This window comes from Gorilla gorilla, chromosome 20 (genome assembly GCF_029281585.2).
Source record: "Gorilla gorilla gorilla isolate KB3781 chromosome 20, NHGRI_mGorGor1-v2.1_pri, whole genome shotgun sequence".
In the NCBI taxonomy this organism is placed as follows: Eukaryota; Metazoa; Chordata; class Mammalia; order Primates; family Hominidae; genus Gorilla; species Gorilla gorilla.
In genome coordinates, this window is record NC_073244.2 from 64,758,291 (window position 1) to 64,780,929 (window position 22,639).

Sequence of the window (22,639 nt, forward strand, 5' to 3'; positions counted from 1 at the left end):
ATGTGAGAGCGGGAGGAGGAATAGTCACTTACGTCTTGGACAGTGGAGTACAGTGGCATGATCACGGCTCCCTGCAGCCTCTATCTACCTCCCAGGCTCAAGCCATCCTCCCACTGCAGACTCCACAGAAGCTGAACCAGCAGACATGTGCCACCATGCCCAGCTAATTTTTGTATTTTTTGTAGAGACAGGGAGACAGGGGTTTCACCATTCTGTCCAGGCTGGTCTTGAATACCGGGGCTCACATGACCCAGCTGTCTCAACCTCTGAAAGTGCTGGTATTACAGGCCTGAGCCACTGCATCTGGTCTCATTGTAAATTTGGTATTTCTTCTTGTTTCGATTTTAGCAGAATTTACATTGCTTTGATTGAGTCTCTTTTCAAACTGATTTTACCCTTCTTAGTGCCTCAAACTAGACCCTGTTCAGACATAACAGATTTGTACCATTTTATTTTGGTGCAAAAAATGTGACATAATGCACAATTTTCTCATAATATGTATTTTTTCATGAACTTCGTGAAGACCCCTTGTACTAGCAAACTGTATTCAAGAGGATATAAAAAGGATTGTAGATATGCAAGTGCCACTTATTTCTGGGATGCAAGGATGGTTCAACATATTCAAGCAAATCAATGTGATATACCACTTGAACATAATGAAAGATGAAAACCACATCATCTCAATACATGTAGAAAAAGCATTTCACAAAATTCAACATCATCATGGAAATCCTACCCAAAATAGTTAGAGAAGGAAATTTACCTCAACAATACAAAGACAATGTGAAACGACCACAGTGGAAATAAACAATCAGGGAAAATGGAATGCTTTTCCTGTAGGATCTCACATGATGCAAGAATGCTCTCACCCTTTCTATTCAATCAATGCTGGCTGTCCCAGCCAGAAAAATGAAATAGCAAAAGAAATCGAACTCATCCAAATCAGAAAGAAAGAAGTCAAATTTTATTTGTTTGTAGATTACATGATCTGTGAAGAAAATCACAGTCAACCAAAATACAACTGGAACTAATAAACATATTCAGTGTATTTGCAGAATAGAATAATAGCACCAAAAATTAGTTGAATTTCCATACATTAACATTAAATAATTTTAAAATAAAATTAAAAACCACTTCCACTTGCTAAAGAGCTTAAAGTAAGAAATATTTAGGAATAAACATATAAAGGTGAGAAGTTTGTACCTTGAAATCTACAAACATTGATCAAAATGATTAAAAACATATAAATACACATACAATCCATATTGATTGGAAAAATTAGTATTGCTCGATTATATAACCAAATGTGATTTAGATTCAACACAATACTCATAGAAATCCCCATAACTTTTTGTTAAAGAAACAAAAAACAGGCCAGTCGCGGTGGCTCACACCCATAATCTCAGCACTTCGGGAGGTGGAGGTGGGTGAATCATAAGATCAGAAAATCGAGACCATCCAGGCTAACACGGTGAAACCCAGTCTCTACTAAAAATACAAAAAATTATCCAGGTGTGGTGCACGCACCTGTAGTCCCAGCTACTCGGGAGACTGAGGCAGGAGGATCGCTTGAACCTGGGAGGCGGAGGTTGTAGTGAGCCGAGATCATGCCACTGCACTCCAACCTGGATGACAGAGCAAGAGACTCCATCTCAAAAACCAAAACAAAAAAAAAGAAAAAAGAAAGAAAGAATAGAAATGAAAACACAGGCTGGGAAAAGTGGCTCCCGTCTGTTGGCCAGGCTGTTCTCAAACTCTTAACCTCCAGTGACCTACCAGTCTTGGCCTCTCAAAGTGCTGGCATTACAGGCGTGAGCCACAGTGCCCAGCCCAGTCCTCTTAACATAAACAGTTTAATGTCAATTAATGCTTAAACTCAATGTTAAGTCAACTCAAACTCAGGTCAGTGCTCATTTGACTGTAATGTCAATTAATGCTTGATGGCTTGCTATACTAATGGCATTTGAAACAACTGTCTCCAAAAGGAATTGTCTGATGGTCTGCAAGGAGTGATCTCAGACTGAAGACCTTACCACACTGATGACATTTGCAAGATTTCTGTCCAGCATGGATTCTCTGATGTCTACTGAGGTGTGAATATGAAGCAAAGGCTTTGCCACAATCATCACACTTGTGAGTTTCTCTCCTGTATGAATCCTCCTATGTTTTGCATAGGATGAAACTTGACTGAAGACCTTGCCACAATCATGACATTTATAAGGTTTCTCTCCAGCATGAGTTTGATGATGAATAGCAATATATGAACGATATCTGAAAAATTTGTCACATTTATTACATTTGTAAGATCTCTCATTATGGATTCTCCAATGATTTGCAATGGTTGTAGCATTACTGAAAACTTTGTGACAACCATTACATTAGTCAAGTTTCCCTATACTATGGATTGCTTGATAGTGAATAAGTGGTGACTGCCCACTAAAGACTTTGCCACACTCATTGCACTTGTAAGGTTTCTCTCCAGTGTGAATTCTAGTATGGTGTGCCACATGTGAATCACTCCCAAAAGCCTTGTTACAAACCTTACGTTTGTATGGTTTTTCTCCAGTACGAATTCTCCAGTCTTTCAAGCTGTGATTTGTGACTGACAACTTTGTCACAGTCTTCACATTTGTAAGATTTCTCTGCAGTATGAAGACTATGATGACTTGCAAGGTGTGACTGTTGATTAAAAACTATGCCACATTCATTACACTTGTAAGGTTTCTCTCCAGTACGAATTGCCTTTTGAATTACAAGGTGTGAATTTTGACCAAAGGTGTTGCCACACTCATCACATTTGTAAGGTTTCTCTCCAGTTTGAATTCTAATATGTTTTGCCAGGTATGAATTATATTCAAAAATCTTGTCATAAACCTTATATCTGTGTGGTTTCTCTTCAGTATGCATTTTCTTATGTGTTTCAAGGTTTGATTTGCAACCAAAAACTTTGTCACATTCTTCCTATTTGTAAAGTTTCTCTGCAGTATGAATTCTATGACTTACAAGGGTTGAATTGTGATGGAAGGTGTTGCCACACTCATTACACTTTTAAGGTTTCTCTCCACTATGAAGTCTATGATGGTATACAAGGTTTGACATCTGACTGAAGGTCTTGCCACACTCATTACACTTGTAAGGTTTCTCTCCAGTATGAACTCTCTGATGCTGTGCAAGGTGTGCTTGTTGATTAAAAACCTTGCCACATTCATTACACTTGTAAGGTTTCTCTCCACTATGAAGCCTATGATGGTATACGAGGGATGACATCTGACTGAAGGTCTTGCCACACTCATTACACTTGTAAGGTTTCTCTCCAGTGTGAAGCCTACGATGGATTATAAGCGATGATGTCTGACGGAAGGTCTTGCCACACTCATTACACTTGTAAGGTTTCTCTCCAGTATGAACTCTCTGATGTTGTGCCAGGTGTGAATCCCTCCGAAAAGCCTTGTCACAAACCTTACATTTGTACGGTTTCTCTCCAGTATGAATCCTCCTATGTCTTTCCATGTGTGATTTGCGACTGAAAACTTTCTCACATTCTTCACATTTGTACGGTTTCTCTGCAGTATGAAGTTTATGATGACACGCAAGGTTTGCTTTTGTACTAAAAACCTTGCCACATTCATTACACATGTATGGTTTCTCTCCAGTATGAACTCTCTGATGTTCTGTAAGGCATGAATCACTCCGGAAAGCCTTGTCACAAACCTTACATTTGTATGGTTTCTCTCCAGTATGAATCCTCCTATGTCTTTCAAGGTGTGATTTGCACCTGAAAACTTTGTCACATTCTTCACATTTGTACGGTTTCTCTGCAGTATGAAGTCTATGATGGCGTGCAAGAGTTGATTGTTGATTAAAAACCTTGCCACACTCATTACACTTGTAAGGTTTCTCTCCAGTGTGAATTATACTATGTTTTGCCAGGTATGAATTATATGCAAAAGCCTTGTCACAAACCTTACATTTGTATGGTTTCTCTCCAGTATGAATCCTCTTATGTCTTTCAAGATGTGATTTGCGACTGAAAACTTTTTCACATTCTTCACATTCATAAGGTTTCTCTCCAGTATGAAGCCTACAATGGCGTGCAAGGGTTGACAGTCGATTAAAAACCTTGCCACATTCATTACACTTGTAAGGTTTCTCTCCAGTGTGAATTATAGTATGTTTTGCTAGGTATGAATTACATGTGAAAGCTTTGTCACAAACCTTACATTTGTATGGTTTCCCTCCAGTATAAATTATCTTATGTGTTTCAACGTGTGATTTGCGACTGAAAACTTTGTCACATTCTTCACATTCATAAGGTTTGTCTGCAGTATGAAGCGCCTTGTGAAGGAAGAGGGATGTATTGTGACCAAAGATCTTGCCACACTCATTACACTTGTAAGGTTTCTCATCAATGTGAGATCTACGATGGCATGCAAGGTATCGCTTCTGATTAAATACCTTGCCATATACATCACATTTACATTGTTTCTCTTCTAAGTGGGTTATCTGATGTTTTTTTAAAAGTGAGCTACAATTAAAGGATTTGCCACTCTCAATACATTGGAAAGATTTTTCTCTCATGTGTACATTCCGTTTTTGTGTGAGTAATGAAGAATGCAGGGAATTATTTCCATACTTATTAGAAATATGGGTTTTGGGCCTACAACAAATTCTTTGGGATGCTGAAACTGAGGAAGCACTGTTGATAGACTTCTCAACTTGATTACCAATTTTCCCTTCAGGCTGAAATATGTGGAGTTCAGGCAGATGCGAATGAAAGCTTGATCCAAGCTGATCTTTAATACGCTTGTTTCCAGCATGCCTTTGATCATGTCGGTCTGTACTACCAGTCAACTCTTTGATTTCTGTCATGGGTGCTGCATGGCCATTTGTTTCATCTTCTTTCCACTGAAACTGGAAGCCATGAATGTCTTTCTCAATTTTCTGGAAGCAAAAATCTCCAATGTGATGACTTGCTTGTCTTTGCAATGTCCCTGTGTGGAACACTTCTGTATTGCCTTGCCCTGTTGAGAAGAATGTCTTCATCATGCATTTGGAAGAGATATCTACAAAATATAAACACCAATAGGTTTCCAATTAAGTACAGATGGTGTATAATACTGAAACGTGTAAATATGACACAAAAAACAATATTTATTTTAAACTTCCCAAACATGATCTTCAAAGTTTAGGAACACAAAAGGAGTAAGATTCTTTAATAAATAAAGGGCGATTATATGTCTTTCAAATCAATTCCATGAAAGTCTATTTCGTATATCATGACAAAACACTGACAGGGCACAAACATGTGTGAGCCTAAAGTAAGGAGTGTTTTTCCACTGTGACCCTAAAGTGTATCACACTTTGCAAAAAACACATCACTATCACATCAAAAAAAGAAAAATATATATTCTTCATATTTACAGCATATTTAGTGTATACAAATAAATGCTAAAGAACCACACAATATACTATATTGGTAAATAATCCACAACAAGCTGTTGTAAGGATAACCAAAATCAATGGAAATTCTGTATTGTCAAACAATCATAGCACCGACAAGATAACAAAAGATTATAAAAATTAGCCAGGTATGGTGGCCCGTGCCTGTACTCACAGCTACTCTGAAGGCTGTGTCACAAGAATTGCGTTAAGCCAAAGGCAAAGGTTGCTGTAAGCCAATATTACACCACTGCACTCCAGCCCAGGTGACAAAATGAGCCTCCATCTCAAAAAAAAAAAAAAAAAAAAAAAGGCAGGGCATGGTGGCTCATGCCTGTAATCCCAGTACTTCTAGAGGGCAAGGTAGGCAGATCACCTCACGTCAGGAGTTTGACCAGCCTGGCCAGTGTGGCAAAACCCCATCTGTACTGAAAATACAAAAAGTAGCCGGCATGGTCACAGGTGCCTGTAATCCCAGCTACTTGGGAGGCTGAGGCAGGATAATCGCTTGAACTTGGGAGGCAAAGATTGTGGTGAGTTGAGATTGCACCACTGCACTCCACCCTGGATGACAGAGTGAGACTCCATCTCAAAAAAAAAGAAAATGTTAATACCATATTTTTCTGAATAACTGTTACAAAATTACCTATATCCATGTGCAACAGGCACATTGTGACTTTTTTTTTTTTTTTTTTGGCGACGAAATCTCGCTCTGTCGCCCAGGCTGGAGTGCAGTGGCATGATCTCGGCTCACTGCAAGCTCCACCTCCTGGGTTCACGCCATTCTCCTGCCTCAGCTTCCCCAGCAGCTTGGACTACAGGCACACACCACCATGTCCAGCTAACTTTTTTGTATTTTTAGTAGAGACAGGGTTTCACTGTGTTAGCCAGGATGGTCTCGATCTCCTGACCTTGTGATCCCCCTGTCTCAGCCTCCCAAAGTGCTGGGATTACAGGCATGAGCCACCACACCCAGCTGACTTTTTAAAAACATTTTATGTATTTTTATTTTTTTGAGATACAGTCTCACTCTGTCACTCAGGCTGGAGTGCAATCTTGGCTCAATGCAACCTCTGCCTTGGGGTTCATGTGAGTCTCTTCCTTAGGTTCTGAGCACCTGGGTCTGCAGGCACATGCCACTGTGCCCGGCTAATTTTTGTATTTTTAGTAGAGATGGGGTTTGGTGAAACCTGTTGGCCAGGCTGGTCTCGAACTCCTGACCTCAGGTGATCCACACATCTCAGCCTCCCAAGACCTGGGATTACAGGCATGAGCCACTGCACCCTGTGGCACTTTGTGACATTATCTAGGGGAGTGTCAGTTATATTGCATACCACATACCGAAAACTCACATATAAAGTCATAAAAATCAATTAATCAAATATTGCAACCCATGATAAAACAAGCAAGAAAATAACAAGTAGATTTATACAGACTGAAGAATTCTAAACAATTCCCTCTTAAGAAAAAAGCCAAAACTTGTACTTACCACCAGCACACAACATAAGAACTGAAATAGATGTTAAGATCACTACCTTCTGATATATGAGGTCAAGAAAGTATACAGCATTATAAAGAATGAGAATTGACTAACAGCCAGGCACAGTGGCACATGCCTGTAATCCCAGCACTTTGGTAGGCTGAGGCAGGTAAATCAGGCGTTCGAGACCAGCCTGGACAATATGGTGAAACCCCATCTTTACTAAAAATACAAAAAAATTCGCTAGGTGTGGTGGAGGGTGCCTGTAATCCCAGGTACTTGGTAGTCTGAGGCAGAAAACATTTGAACCCAGGAGGTGAAGGTTGCAGTGAGCTGAGATCATGCCACTGCGTTCCAGCCTGGGCAACAGGATGAGATTCCATCTCAAAAAAATAAGATAAATAACTACTTCTCAAATAAGCTTTGGTAGATGTGGTATTCTCTAATAGGATGTTCCTGCAGATGCAGACCTTGAGAGAATTTAGTCATGGGTGTCAACTACTCATGGATAGGACTAGTGCATTTATAGAGACACTAAAGAGCATGTTGCCTGTTCCTCTTTCCACTGTATTAGGACACAGCAGGAAGATGGCTGGGCTAAACCATGAAGAAGGCTGTCACCAGGAACCAATTTGGCTGGCACCTTGCTCTTCGATTTCCCACTTTCCAAACTCATGAGAAATCAATGTCTTTGTCTTAAGCCTCCCAGTTTAAGCTATTTCCTTTTTTGTTTGTTTTTGAGATGGAGTCGCGCTCTATCACCCATGCTGGAGTGTAGTGGCATGATTCTCCTACCTCAAGTGATTCTCCCTCCTCAGCCCAGTCTTACTCTGTCTCCCGGTCTGGAGTAGAGTAGCGTGATCTTGGCGCACTGCAACCTCCACCTCCTGGGTTCCAGTGATTCTCCTGCCTCAACCTCCCAAGTATCTGGGATTACAGGCGCACACCACCATACACAGCTAATTTTTGCATTTTTAGTAGAGACGGGGTTTCACCATATTGGCCAGGCTTGTCTCAAACTCCTGACCTCAAGTGATCAACCCATCACAGCCTCCCAAAGTGCCAGGATTACAGGTGTGAGCCACTGCACCTGGCCTATTTTTGGCATTTAGTACATTCGAGGTTTCACCATGTTGGCCAGACTGGTCTCAAACTCCTAACCTCAAGCGATCTACCCACCTTGGTCTCTGAAATTGCTGGGATTAGAAAAGTGAGACACCGCAGCTGGCCAGTCTAAGCTATTTCTAACAGGACAGTGAAATGACAGAGACAGGAGAAAGAGCATCTCATCATCAACATCACCAAGGGCTGACAAATCTTATTAAACAAAGGAAGTTAAGAGTCTGTACTGTAAAACTTGCAATACTTGAAGCCATCTACTAGCACTAACATGTTTTAAAAAACTTGAGACAGGCCAGGTGCGGTGGCGTATGCCAGTAATCCCAGCATTTTGGGAGGCTGAGATGGGAGGATCACGAGGTCAGGAGATTGAGACCATCCTGGCTAACAAGCTGAAATTCTGTCTCTACTAAAAAAAATACAAAGAATTAGCCTGCGGTGTTGACACTCACCTGTAGTCCCAGCTACTTGGAAGGCTGAGGCAGGAGAATTGCTTGAACCTGGGAAGTGGAGGTTGCAGTGAGCTGAGGTGACACCACTGCACTTTAGCCTGGGTGACAGACCGAAACTCTGTCTCAAAGAAAAAAAAAAAAAAAATGAAAGAAGGCTAAAGAGTAACTCCAGCCCACAAGCCTATATAAAGTTCTCCAGACAGGGTGTGGTGGTTCACACCAGTAATCCCCAGCACTTTGGGAGGCTGAGGCTGGCAGATCACCAGGTCAGGAGATCGAGACCATCCTGGCCAACCAACATGGTGGAACCCCATCTCTACTAAAAATACAAAACTTAGCTGGGTGTAGTGGTGCACACTTGTAGTTGCAGCTACTCGGGAGGCTGAGGAAGGAGAACTGCTTGAACCCAGAAGGTGGAGGTTGCAGTGAGCAGAGATCACACCACTGCACTCCAGCCTGGGTGACAGAATGAGACTCCATCTCAAAAATAATAATAATAAAAATAAATAAATAAATAAATAAATAAATAAAGTTCTCCAGTAAAGGTACATAAAAAAACAGATAGGCCAGGCATGGTGGTTCATGCCTGTAATCCCAACACTTTGGGAGGACGAGCCAGGCAGATCACCTGAGGTTGGGAGTTCGAGTCCAGCCTGGCCAACAAAAAGAAACAGTCTCTACTAAAAATACAAAATTAGATGGGTGTGGTGGCACATATCTGTAATCCCAGCTTCTCAGGGGCCTGAGGCAGGAGAGTCGGTTGTACCCGAGAGGCAGAGGTTGCAGTGAGCTGAAATCGCAGCATTGTACTTCAGCCTGGGTGACAAGAGCAAAACTCTGTCTCATAAATACATAAAGTAATTAATTAACAAAAGGACAGATACAGAAACTGGCATATGTATACCTTTTCTTCATAACTAAACTTTTTTTCATATTATTTAAAATAAAAGGCATGAAAAATACTGTACATATATGTTAACAAAAATGCAACATACACAGAAATAATTCCGACATAAATAAAAAAATGTTCTAGTGGAGAAGAAGTCATTTTTGCAGGTTATGGTATTTTATTTTTCTTCTTTTGAAACAGAGTTTCACTCTGTCTCCCATGCTGGAGTGCAATGGTGCGATCTCGGCTCACTGCAACCTCTGCCTTCCAGATTCAAGTGGCTATCCTGCCTCAGCCTCCTGAGTAGCTTGGATTACAGCCACCCACCACCGCACCTGGCTAATTTTTGTAATTTTAGTAGAGACGAAGTTTCAACATGTTAGCCAGGCTGTTTTGAACTCCTGACTTCAGGTGATCTGCCCACCTCAGCCTCCCAAAGTGCTGGGATTACAGGTGTCAGCCACTGCACACGTCCAGGTTATGGTAATTTTAAGTTTCTTTATTATGCTATAACTTTAATATGTTTAACATACCTGCAACAATAACCTCTACCCAAATATCTAAAGAACTACAAGACAAAACTATTTAAAATAATAACAACGGTTAGGCATGGCAGCTCATGCCTGCAGTCCCAGTGTTTTGGGAATCTGAGGCAGGTGGATCACTTGAGATCAGAAGTTTGAAACCAGCCTGGCCAACATGGTGAAACACCATCTCTACTAAAAACACAAAAATTAGCTGGGCATGGTGGTGTGCGCCTGCAGTTCCAGCTACTCAGGAATCTGGGGCACAAGAATCCTTTGAGCCCAGGAGGCAGAGGCTGCAGTTAGCCAAGATCGTACCAGTGCACTGCAGCCTGGGCAACAGAGTGAGACTCTGCCATAAAAAAAGAGAGAAAGAAAGAATAGAAAGAAAGAGCAGAGAGATAAGCAGGGGCAAAAAAAGATGTCCTTTCAGAGATGTGAGGATTGAAACTTTTCTTTTGCCACAGAATTCTCCCACTTGCAGAGAGTTTCCCCACACACTATTTGAAGGTGGAGCTTCCACTCTGCCCATCTGAGCTCTTACCTGCGTTTACACCTATAATACACTCCCACCCATCCGGATTTTTTTGCTATTTTCACTTCACTCTCCACAGTCCAGGGCTCTTTCCCTTGCTCCAACATGGAGACAGCAGGTCAGAAAGAGACTCCTGCTTATAAAAAGAAAGGACCATCACATGCTGGAGCTTTTCTAGACTCCCAGCCCTATGTTTCTGTAGGAAAGAAGACATTACAGATGAATCTAGGACAATATTTCTCGAATTCCTCCACTGACTGCCTCATTCTGAATGCTTGGGGAGCACTGTAATATGTAGTATGTGGACATTGAGCTCTCTTCCAAGAACTACAGAATCGAAAGCACAGGAGAAGGAAACAGGGAACTGGATATCTTTAAAGTCTGCCATAAGGTTTGTTTTTGTCTTTGTTTTTTGAGACAGAGTCTTGCTCTGTGTGCAGTGGTGTGTTCTCAGCTCACTGCAAACCTTGGCCTCCTGGGTTCAAGTAATTCTCTTTCCTCAGCCTCTCTAGGAGCTGGGATTACACATATGCACCACCACACCTGGCTAATTTTTGTATTTTTAGTACGGACAGGGTTTCTCCATGTTGGCCATGCTGGTTTTGAACTCCTCACCCATAGTGATCCACACGCCTTGGCCTCCCAAGGTGCTGGGATAACAGGCGTGAGCCACCACGACCAGGCTGCCATAAGGTTTTATGCCTACTTTACTTCTGGAAGCTCCACTGAGCTATCATGAAGAATGCAGAACCTCTAAACAATGGGACAGTGAAAGTCCAGATGCTGCATCATGAAGCTTTTCATTTCAAAATCAGTACGGCTTCCATTTTAGTCAAGTAAGGATGTGGCTCCCAAGAGGCAACAAGGGAAAATACAAAGATACACGAGGGCACATCCCCAGGAGGGAAGTTATCCTCACCCAGGGAGACCAGGTTCCTATAATTCTCCAACATCACATCCCTGTATAGAGTCCTCTGAGCAGGGTCCAGGCATTTCCACTCCTCCTGAGAGAATTCTATGGCCACGTCACTGAATGTCAATAGACCCTGAAATGAAAACACATTTTAAGCAAATGGTTATGGGAGGAGTTCTTATCTTTACAGAAAATGACAAGAGAGGGGAAAGCATGGATTTAGTTGTAGTGAGTGTTCTCACAAATCCGAGTGAGGGATTTTTCACCACATGATGTTTTTATTATACTTTTTGAAGAGATCAAGACACACTTTCAGTATGAAATTCTTAAGTTTGTGAAAAATTCAAGAAATAAACAAATAAAAAATCAGTGTAGGGTTCCTGTTATAAAAATGTTTGAAACTTTTATAGACACAGCAAGTGACATTCATTATCTAGATGAGAGAGAGCATGACTGATGTCTTAAAAGATGACAACGTCCACAGTAAGAGACAGGCTGGGCACAGTGACACATGTCTGTAATCCCAGCTATGCAGGAGGCTGAGGCAGAATTGCTTGATCCTGGGAGGCAGAGGTTGCAGTGATCCCAGATTGCGTCACTGCACTCCAGCCTGGTCAACAGAAACTCCATCTCAAAAAAAAAAAAAAATAATAAAAAAAAAACACAAAACATTAGCTGGACCTGGTGGCAGGCACCTGTGGTCCCAGCTACTTGGAAGGCTAAGGAGGGAGGATGGCTTGACCCTGAGGGTGGAGGTTGCAGTGAGCTGTGATCCCACGAGGGTACTCAAGCCTGGGCAACAAACCGAGACCCCATCTCAAAATAAAATAAAATACATGAAAACAAAATTACTCAAAGTACAAAAATCAATTGTGTTTCTATATTTTCACAAAATAATAAAACCTAGAGACTCACAAAACACTAGATGTGAATACAAAGGGTTGTCATTTGTCCCAGATTTTCAAAATATAAAAGATTTTCAAAATATATACATATGTGTGTATATATGCATCTGTATGTATATGTGTGTGCATGTGTGTGGGGATATGTATGTACATATATGAAGTTTTTAAAAATATAAAAAGTAGCAAGTTTTGTTTAACGAAAGAGGAATCTCATCTTGCTGGAAAAGGACACTTGGGCAGTTGGGTGCAGGGGGAATCTTGTCAGATCTAAGAAAATGGAAATGCCCCATCCTAGAAGAAACAATCACCCTTTCAACTGCCTGACCTGGAGGAATCTTCAGATATCTGTAGTAATGCGGATGTGCACAGAGGCAGCCACTATGGCACTCTTTATACAGGGAAAAATTGCAAAGGACACACGTGTTGTCATTCAGCCAATTTCCAATGCAGATGTCAAAAAGCAAGCTAGCCATGTTTACTAACATGACAACATGTAAATTCACTACTAGCAGGATGAAATATCAAACTAAAATATTTACTGGAACACAAAGAAGAAAACAATAGACACTGGCGTCTACTTGAGGGTGGAGGGTGGGAGGAAGGAGAAGAGCAGAAAAAATAACTATTATGGGCCTGGCGCGGTGGCTCACGCCTGTAATCCCAGCACTTTAAGAGGTCAAGGCGGGTGAATAACCAGGTCAAGAGTTCAAGACCAGCATGGCCAAGATAATGAAAGCCCCTCTCTACCAAAAATACAAAAATAGCCAGACGTGGTGTTGGCTGCCTGTAATCTCAGCTACTCGAGAGGCTGAGGCAGCAAAATGCTTTAACCCGGGAGGAGGAGGTTGCAGTGAGCTGAGATCATGCCACTTCACTGCAGCCTGGGCGACAGAGCGAAAAAAAGGAGCCCAGTCTGAGCAGTGGTGGCAGTAGCACTGGGCCTGCGGGCGGTCCGGGCTCCGGGCTCCGGGCCGGGGCGGCGGCGCCATCTTGTGCCCGGGGCCGGTGGGGAGGCCGGGGAGGTTGCACCGAGGGGCGCAGAGGACGATGGGAACGGCCTGGAATCTGAGGAACTGGAGCCTGAGGAGCTGCTGTTGGAGCCGGAGACGGATGAGGAGCCGCTCCAGCCCCGCGCCCCCATGCCTGGGAGCTCCAGGACCTGGGCCTCGTTCAGGAGCCACCGGCAGCCAAGAGGAGGGGGAGGAGCCGGGACTGGTCGAGGGTGACCCGGGGGGCGGTGCCATTGAGGACCCGGTGCTGGAAGCTATCAAAGCTGGAGTCAGGGAGGTGGAGGAAGAAGCTGAGAAGCTAAAGGAGCTACAGAACGACGTAGAGAAGCAGATGAATATGAGTCTACCTCCAGGCAATGCTGGCCCAGTGATCACGTCCATTGAGGAGAAGATGGAGGCTGATGCCCGTTCCATCAATGCTGGCAATGTGGACTGCGGTGCAACAGCAGAAGAGCTGGAAGCTCACTTTCATGGCTGTGGTTCAGTCAACCATGTTACCATACTCTGTGACAAATTTAGTGGCCATTCCAAAGGGTTTGCATATATAGAGTTCTCAAAGAGTCAATGAGGACTTCCCTGGCCTTGGATGAGTCCCTATTTAGAGGAAGGCAAATCAAGATGATCCCAAAACGAACCAACAGACCAGGCATCAGCACAACAGACCGGGGTCTTCCACGAGCCCGCTACCGCGCCCCGACCACCAACGACAGCAGTTCCCGCTCTCCATTCTACAGTGGTTTTAACAGCAGGCCCTGGGGTCGCGTCTACAGGGGCCGGGCTAGAGCGACATCACGGTATTCCCCTTACTAAAAAAAAAAAAATGTGTATTAGGAGAGAGAGGAAAAAAAGAGGAAAGAAGGGGGAAAAAAAAGAATAAAAAAAAAACAAAAACAGAAGATGACCTTGATGGAAAAAAATATATATATATTTATTTTAAAAAAGATATACTGTGGAAAGACAGAGAATCCCATAACAAACTGCTGAGGAGGGACCTGTTTTGGGGAGCAGGGGAAGGCCCAGGGAGTGGAGCAGGGGGCGGCTTATTCACTCTGGGGATTCGCCATGGACACGTCTCAACAGTGCAAGCTGCTCCCCATGTTTCCCTGCCCCACTTCGCCCCCGTAGGGGCTGCTCAAGGGTAGGTGGGCGTGGATGGTAGGTTTTTTTTTTTTACCCGGGGCTCTGGAAGGACACCAAACAGTTCTGCTTGTTACCTTCCCTCTGTCTTCTCCTCGCCTTTCACAGTCCCCTCCTGCCTGCTCCTGTCCCTCCAGGTCTACCACCCACCCCACCCCTCTTCTCCGGCTCCCTGCCTCTCCAGATTGCCTGGTGGTCTATTTTGTTTCCTTTTGTGTTTCTTTTTCTGTGTTGAGTGTCTTTGTTTGCAGGTTTCTGCAGCCAGAAGATCTCCGTTCCGCTCCCAGCAGCTCCACTGTAAATTCCCCTTCCCCATGGGGAAATGCACTACCTTGTTTTGGGGGGTTTAGGGGTGTTTGTGTTTTTCAGTTTTTTGTTTTGTTTTGTTTTCCTTTGCCTTTTTTCCCTTTTATTTGGAGGGAATAGGAGGAAGTGGGAACAGGGAGGTGGGAGATGGACTTTGTTTATTTTTTTAAGCTCATTTCCAGGGGTAGGAATTTTTTTAATATGTGTCATGAATAAAGTTGTTTTTGAAAATAAAAATTGTTTGGACTTTAAAAAAGAAGAAAAACATCTTTTTAAGTTACTACAGAATTTCTTCTAAAGCCTCATAACGATGCAGAAATACACGTGTACAAGACTTGTTCTGACACCTGGCACAGAACTGACAGTAGCGGCTCCCCAAGGAGGCTGGAAGGAGGGTGGAGGACGTGACAGGGAAAGGAGATGCTTTATGGACAAGGGCCTAAGCTGCAGCTTTGCTTGGAGCGTTACCACTAAACAAACATACACATCGTGTGATGTTTAAATATAACAATATATATTTAATAACAATTGGTGGGGCTGGGCATGATGGCTCGTGTCTGTAATCCCAGCATTCTGTGAGGCTGAAGCAGGCAGATCACCTGAGGTCAGGAGTTCAAGACCAGCATGGCCAAAATGGTGAAACACCGTCTCTCCTAAAAATACAAAAATAATTAGCCACGGGTGATGGCACGTGACTATAATCCCAGCTACCTGGGAGGCTAAAACAGGAGAATCACTTGAACCTGGGAGGCAGAGGCTGCAGTGATCCGAGACCACACCACTGCATTCCAGCCTGGGCAACCGAGACTTTGTCTCAAAAAGAAAAAAAAAGCTGGGCGAGGTGGCTCACGCCTGTGATTTCAAAACTTTGGGAGGCTGAGGTGGGCAGATCACGAGGTTAGGAAATGGAAACCATCCTGGCTAAAAAGGTGAAACCCCATCGCTACTGAAAATACCAAAAAATTATCTGGGCATGGTGGCACTCGCTTGTATTCCCAGCTACTCAGGAGCCTGAGGCAGGAGAATCGCTTAAACCGGGAAGGCAGAGGCTGCAGTGAGCCAAGATCACACCACTGCACTACAGCCTGGGCTGCAGAGCAAGATTCTGTCTCAAAAAAAAAAAAAATAATTAACCAGGCATGGTGGTACACATCTGTGGTCCCAGCTACCTGACAGGCAGAGGCCGGGGGATGGCTTGAGCCTGAGGGTGGAGGTTGCAGTGAGCTAAGATCACGCCACTGCGCTCCAGCCTGGGCAACAGAGCCAGACCTTGTCTCAAAATAAAATAAATATATGAAAACAGAATTACTCAAAGTACGAAAATGTTTTTTTCATATATATGCCCAAAAAATAATAAAACCTTCAAAGACTCACAAGAAATTAGATGTTAATAACAAAGTTGTCATTTTCCCCAGACTTTCAAAGTATACGTGTGTATATATGTCTATGTATAGATATGTGTGTATGTATGTGTATATATATATTTATATATATAAAGTTTTTTAAAATATAAAAAGTAGCAAGATTTGTTTAACTGAAGACGAATCTCGCCTTGGTGGAAAGGATACTTCGGCAGTGGGAGGAAGGAGAGGAACAGAAAAAATAACTATTGGGCCTGGGCACAGTGGCTCACACCTGTAATCTCAGCACTTTGGGAGGCTGAGGCTGGTGGATCACCTGAAGACAGGAGTTCAACATCAGCCAGGCCAACATGGTGAAACTCTTGTCTCTATTAAAAATACAAAAATTAGCCAGGTATAGTGGCAAGCACCTGTAGTCCCAGCTACTCGAGAGTCTGAGGCAGGAGACACACTTGAACCCGGGAGGCGGAGGTTGCAGTGAGCCGAGATCATGCCATAATACTCCAGTCTGGGCAACAAGATCATAACTCAGTCTCCAAAAAAAAAATTAAAAAAAAAATGTCTGGGTGCGGTGGCTCACGCCTGTAATCCCAGCACTTTGGGAGGCCGAGGCAGGTGAATCACGAGGTCAGGAGATCGAGACCATCCTGGCTAACACAGTGAAACTCCACTCTACTAAAAATACAAAAAAATTAGCTGGGCGTGGTGGCGGGTGCCTGTAGTCCCGGCTACTCGGGAGGCTGAGGCAGGAGAATGGTGTGAACCCAGGAGGTGGAGGTTGCAGTGAGCCGAGATTGCACCACTGCACTCCAGCCTGGGTGACAGAGTGAGGCTCCATCTCAAAAAAAATAAAATAAAATAACTATTGTGTACTGGCCTTGATACTGGTGTGATGAAATAATTGGTACAACAAACTCCAATGACATGAGTTTACCTCTGTAAAAAATCTTCACATGTAGCCCCAAACGTAAAGTAAAAAAAAAAAAAAAAAAACATAAAAATTTTTCTTTAATTTACAACAGATTTTTTTTTAAAGTCTCATAACGATGCAGAAATACACGTGTACGAGACTTGCTCTGACAGCTAACACAGAACTGATAGTAGCAGCTCCCCAGTGAGGCTGGAAGGAGGGTGGAGGATGTGACAGGGAAAGGAGATGCCTTATGGCCAAGGGTCTAAGCTGCAGCTTTGCTTGGAGTTTTACCACAAAATATGTACATCATGTGATGGTGAAATATAACCATTTATATTTAATAATAATTGGTGGGGCTGGGCATGGTGGCTTGCGCCTGTAATCCCAACACACTGGGGGGCCGAGGCGGGCAGACCACCTGAGGTTAGGAGTTCGAGGCCAGCCTGGCCAGCATGCTGAAACGCTGTTTCTACTAAAAATACAGAACAAATAGCCAGGCGAGCCAGGCGCGGTGGCTCACGCTTGTAATCCCAGCACTTTAGGAAGCCAAAGTAGGCGGATCGCCTGAGGTCGGGAGTTTGAGACCAGCCTGATCAACATGGAGAAACCTCGTCTCTATTAAAAATACAAAATTAGCTGAGCATGGTGGCGCATGCTTGTAATGCCAGCTACTCGGGAGGCTGAGGCAGGAGAATCGCTTGAACCCAGGAGGCGGAGGTTGCGGTGAGCTGAGATCACGCCATTGCACTCCAGCCTGGGTAACAAGAGTGAAACTCCGCTTCAAAAAAAATAATAATAATGAAGGAATCATTAATGTATTATTCATCTATGTATGAACTTTCCATTCTAATTAGTAAGATTTTTGGAGTCAGAAACACAGTAACTCACTCAATTACCTAAAAATGTGGTATAAAATCAGGGAGAAAAGATTTTCCCTTATTGGTCTCCTTTTCTAGAATTTGCCATGTACTTTGTGCACATGAATACATGACTCCCATTGGCAGCTGCTCCCACACAGAGCTGACAGTGCATCCAGATGTGGCCCCTGAACAAACCCTGCTGCCCAACAGCATTGACACCACGGGACCCTCACCCCATCTCCATCCATGTCTGGGTGTGAGCCCTTCCCAGGACCATGCCCAGTGTAGCCTCTTCCCAAGTTCATGTCACTGGGTCACAAGAGACGGAATCTAAGCGAGATGAGATGAACTGACGGAAGGCATGGGTGAGTGTGAGTAAACATATCAGGCAGGACACTTCAGACTCAGAGAAGACTCCCAACTCCAAGGCCCAGCGTTTCTGAAAGGAAGGAGACAGAACAATCTACCGAGAATATCATCTCACCTGAGGAAGAGCCATCCCTGACTCCTTTGCTTTCCTCTTCCTCTTCTGGGTTTCTTCCTCACGTTCCAAGAGTCTTTAGAAGTCAATCCTGAATGTTAAAAATATGTTGTTTATTGCTCAGAATCAACACATCCCCTCCCTGTAACACAACAACACATACAAAGGAGACTTCACCTTGAGGAAATATGGTCCCCTATGCTGCCTACCGCACCACGAACAAAAAATTCCTACAGGAAAACTACCACTCTCCTCCTGGAGGAGCCCACACACACACTGCAGCAGTGGGGAGCTGGGCTGGGATGAGCTCTCCTTGAGGAGATCTCTACCATAAATACAAAAACTTAGCCAGATATGGTGGTACGCATCTGTGTGTCTGTGGTCCCAGCTACTTAGGAAGCTGAGGTGGAAGGATCACTTGAGCTCAGAAGTTCGAGACCAGCCTAGCCAACATGGAGAAACCCTCTCTCTACTAAAAATACAAAAATTGGGCTAGGCTCAGTGGCTCATGCCTGTAATACCAACACTCTGAAAGGCCGAGGTGGGTGGATTACTTGAGGTCAGGAGTTCAAGAGCAGCCTGGCCAATATGGTGACACCCTGTCTCTACTAAAAATACAAAAAGTAGCCGGGCTTGATGGGCATCTGTAATCCCAGCTACTCAGGAGGCTGAGGTAGAATTGCTTGAACCTGGAAGGTGGAGGTTGCAGTGACCCAAGATCACGCCACTGCACTCCTGCCTGGGTGACAGAGTAAGACTCAAAAATAAAATAAAATACAAATACAAATACAAAATTAGCAGGCTGTGGTGGCACACACCTGTAATCTTAGCTACTTGGGAGGCTGAGGCACAAGAATTGCTTGAACCCAGGAGATACAGGTTGCAGTGAGCGAAGGTCACAGGACTGCACTCATAGCCTGGAGGACAGAATGAGAGTCTGTTTGGGGGGGGGGAAAAGTGCATTTCTGATGGGATTGACACAGAGATAAGAAGACTTGAGTAATGTGATAGACACTGATGGGCAGACGGAACTTCAGATGGGGGTGGGAGGGCATGGGAGACAGCTCTGAGCCTAGACCTGAAGGAGAAAGGGACAGTGCCATCTTCATTTAGAAACATTGAATAAGAGCAGGGACAACAACCTGAGACAGGAAGGATTTTGATGTTTGAAAAAAGAGAAAAGCAAATGTGACTGTGGCAGAGGGAGTCAGATGAGGGTAAGCTCCCAGGAGGAGGCTGGACACTGGCAGGGACCCTGAACACAGGGCTGTGGAGCCAAAGTGAAGAGTTGGGCTTTTGTCCTGGGGAACACGGGAAGCAGGTGGAGGGTTCCCTGTCAGGCACCGATATGACCTGCTTTAGATGTAGCTGTGATATTCTAATACAGACAAAGGCCTCTGAAGATCCTCTCTGTTTCTGAGTCTACCGCTCTGTTTCTTCCATTCTTCTGCTTTTTTTTTTCATTTTTGGGGTACTGCATCCCACTGAAAATTCTAATTACAACTGGGCACTCCCCTCTCCCAGAAAAAAAGCCACACCCAGACACCGCCTCTATTTTGCCAATCATTTCAGGGGTCAGGATCACTCAGGTTGAGCTTTTCTGGTCTAGCCCCTCATCTTCAAGTTGCAGGGAGGCTCACTGGGGCTCAGAGCTGGAAACATTTTCACCAAGTTACCCTGAGAAGGTCTGAGATGAGTGAGAAAGTGTGCCTGAATTCTTACATGGGGGCCTGCAGGGCTAATGGGATGGGTTGGTCTTATCATCCCATCCTTAAAATTAGAGAAGCATCTTTCACATGCCTGGGTTAAAGAAAATTCTTTTGAAAGGTTCTGATGAAATTGACTCCCAACATTGAATTCTTCCTTACAAGAAAATCCCAGTAACATTTATAAAATGCAGAAGTGTAAACACACAGCTCTTGACCTTGAAAACAGGGAAACAGGGTCAGCTGTAGAACTAAGACATAAGCAAATTTTTTCAATCAAGAATACATGGGTGGACAGCTGCGGTGGTTCACACCTGTAATTCCAGCACTTTGGGAGGTGGAGGTGGGTGGATTACCTGAGGTCAGGAGTTTGAGACCAACCTGGCCAACATGGTGAAACCCTATCTCTACTAAAAATACAAAAATTAGCTGGGCTCCATCCTTGCAATTTATTTAACCTCTTGTTGCTCCTTCTCCCCAATCTTTAGATCGTCCTCAATCTCCATAGATTTCGGCCTCTTCTCCCATCTATGCGCCTCCTCTGCTCTGTTAAATTCTCTCTTCTCTGTTATAACCCCCTGGACCCAATCTGGCACCCCAGACCCCCAGGTGTCCTCCCTGCTGTGCTTCTCCCTCTGTTCTCCTTGCCACCAGCACCACTCTGCTCTGTCTGCCCTGGCTCTAAATCCCTCCTCCTCTCCCTCACTCTGATGAGCCTCCACATTTCTGCCCCTCTCCCTACCTTGCTGTCTGTCCTTCATCTCTCTGTACATCTAGCTTTTCTCTACATTTCTCCAGTTGCTTTTCTCCACCTGCTTTCTTATCTTTTATCACTTTTGCTGTCTCTTGGCAAATCCCTCACCATCCTCTACTTTGCCATCTGTTATGGGTCTTTCTCATTCTTCTTTTCTCTGTCTCAGGTTTTCCACTGCTCTCTCAGTCCCTCTCTCTGTCTCCTGATCCCTTTGGCCCACACGATCACACGAGGGTTTGGAGTAAGACTCCTGCATCTCGGAGAAGCACATTTTCCCAGAGCTGGAGATGGGCGGGCAAGAACACCCCGCGTCACAGGACAGGCCCCGGGCACCTCTCCAATGCAGGCTCAGGGGAAGCGGTGACTGCGGAGGGGAGATCTGGGGAGCAGCAGGGCCCAGCAAGAGGAGGAGGGAGGTGGGGAGCGACGCCGCCTTCGGACAAGGGTGGGATCCGCAGGATCCCAGGACCACAGAACGCGACCTCCCTGTGACTGGGGTCGCGGCGCTGTGCTCCAGGAACCCAGGAGGATGAGGCTGGGAGGCGCACAGGGTGGAGATACACCTCTAGGGTGAGGACTTTAGAAAGAGCAGTGCGGAAGGAGTCAAAAAAAGGTTTTGAGCAGGCAAACTACGAGATAGGAAGTGTATACATTGCCCTGTAGCAGAAAGACCGAGGACGGGACCAGCCTCAGGGCGACTTTAAACCTAAAAAGAAGGGGCTTCCGGACTCCCAGTAGAACATCTCCATTTGCTCTGAGTGAAGGAAGAAAGCGGAGAACTTCCAGGTCTATGGGGACCCCACATCCCATGTACAGAAGTGCTGGGGACCTGGGAAGCGCAGACTTAACACCACACAGAGCAAAACTCACCGCCCGCCGCGGCGTGACCGTCATTCCACGGGATCCGCTTCCTGGTCTGCGCGAATCTGCGCGCGCAGGACAGAAACCAGGCCTGGGTGGAGCCAACGAGGAGGTGAGCGGGGCCTGGGTGAGGTGTGGGCGGGGCGCGCAGCGGCGAGACCTTGCCCTTTAGAACCCGCAGAGGGCGGGGCCGGAGCGGGACCTGTGAGTCTCAGCCTCCTCCCAGGCCATGTTCTCAGGCTTTTGAACCCGGGAGATACAGCTTGCAGTGGGCCGAGATCGAGCTACTGCACTCCAACCTGGGCAACAGAGCCAGACTCCGTCTCTAAAAAAAAAAAAAAAAAAAAAAAAAAAATTTGCTTGTGCGAGACAGGGATACAACATTACTCTTTTCCATGTGGATATCCAGTTAGTTGTCCCAGCACATTTGTAAAAGAGATCTGTTACTTTCTCCTTTTTATTTACATTTTTTCTTTTCTTTTCTTTTTCCCTTTTTTTTTTTTTTTTTTTGTTTGAGGCTATTTCTCTGTTGCCCAGGCTGGAGTGCAGTGGCGAGATCTTGACTCACTGCAGCCTCTGCCTCCTGGGTTGAAGCGATTCTTCTGCCTCAGCCTCCGGAGTAGCTGGCATTACAGGCACACGCCACCATGCCCGGCTAATTTTTGTATTTTGTGTAGAGACAGGATTTCGCCATGTTGGACAGGCTGGTCTCGAACTCCTGACTTCAAGTGATCCGCCTGCCTTGGCCTCCCAAAGTGCTGGGATTACAGGCGTGAGCCACTGTGCCTGGCCCAGGAAATACTCTTTACTTTGCTTTTTAAATGTTGAGAAAATACAACTGAAAACTAAAAAATCTTCCCCAAAATGAGAAATCATCTTCATGACAAAACAGGAAGAAATAAGAACCATTTTATTAATAAATAAGCCTTAGACCAGAATGTGTTGGGAAATAGAGGCAAACAGCTAAGAGGTTGAAAAGAGTGAAAGAAACTTC

General features: G+C 44.5%; 1 protein-coding gene and 2 pseudogenes across 7 annotated transcripts; 1 reads left to right on the forward strand and 2 right to left on the reverse strand.

Annotated features, from left to right (window-relative positions):
- Nucleotides 1-942: 942 nt before the first annotated feature.
- LOC109024168 (putative zinc finger protein 137) lies at nucleotides 943-2,708 on the reverse strand (annotated as a pseudogene).
- On the reverse strand, nucleotides 943-21,769 carry ZNF28 (zinc finger protein 28). Of its 7 annotated transcripts, none has more exons than XM_063701598.1 (5): nucleotides 21,655-21,717; nucleotides 18,328-18,415; nucleotides 11,358-11,484; nucleotides 8,491-8,608; nucleotides 943-5,021 (listed from the first exon to the last, which is right to left on the reverse strand). In XM_063701598.1, the coding sequence occupies exons 2-5, from the start codon at nucleotides 18,340-18,342 to the stop codon at nucleotides 4,934-4,936; spliced, it is 348 nt and encodes a 115-aa protein (XP_063557668.1). In that variant the 5' UTR covers nucleotides 18,343-18,415; nucleotides 21,655-21,717; the 3' UTR covers nucleotides 943-4,933. The 7 variants fall into 7 exon arrangements, with proteins under 7 accessions (XP_063557668.1, XP_055226346.1, XP_055226343.1 ...); XM_055370371.2 differs by having other exon boundaries at nucleotides 943-5,063; XM_055370368.1 differs by lacking the exon at nucleotides 8,491-8,608 and having other exon boundaries at nucleotides 943-5,063; nucleotides 21,655-21,769.
- Nucleotides 13,303-14,974, forward strand: LOC101154586 (polyadenylate-binding protein 2-like; annotated as a pseudogene).
- Nucleotides 21,770-22,639: the final 870 nt, after the last annotated feature.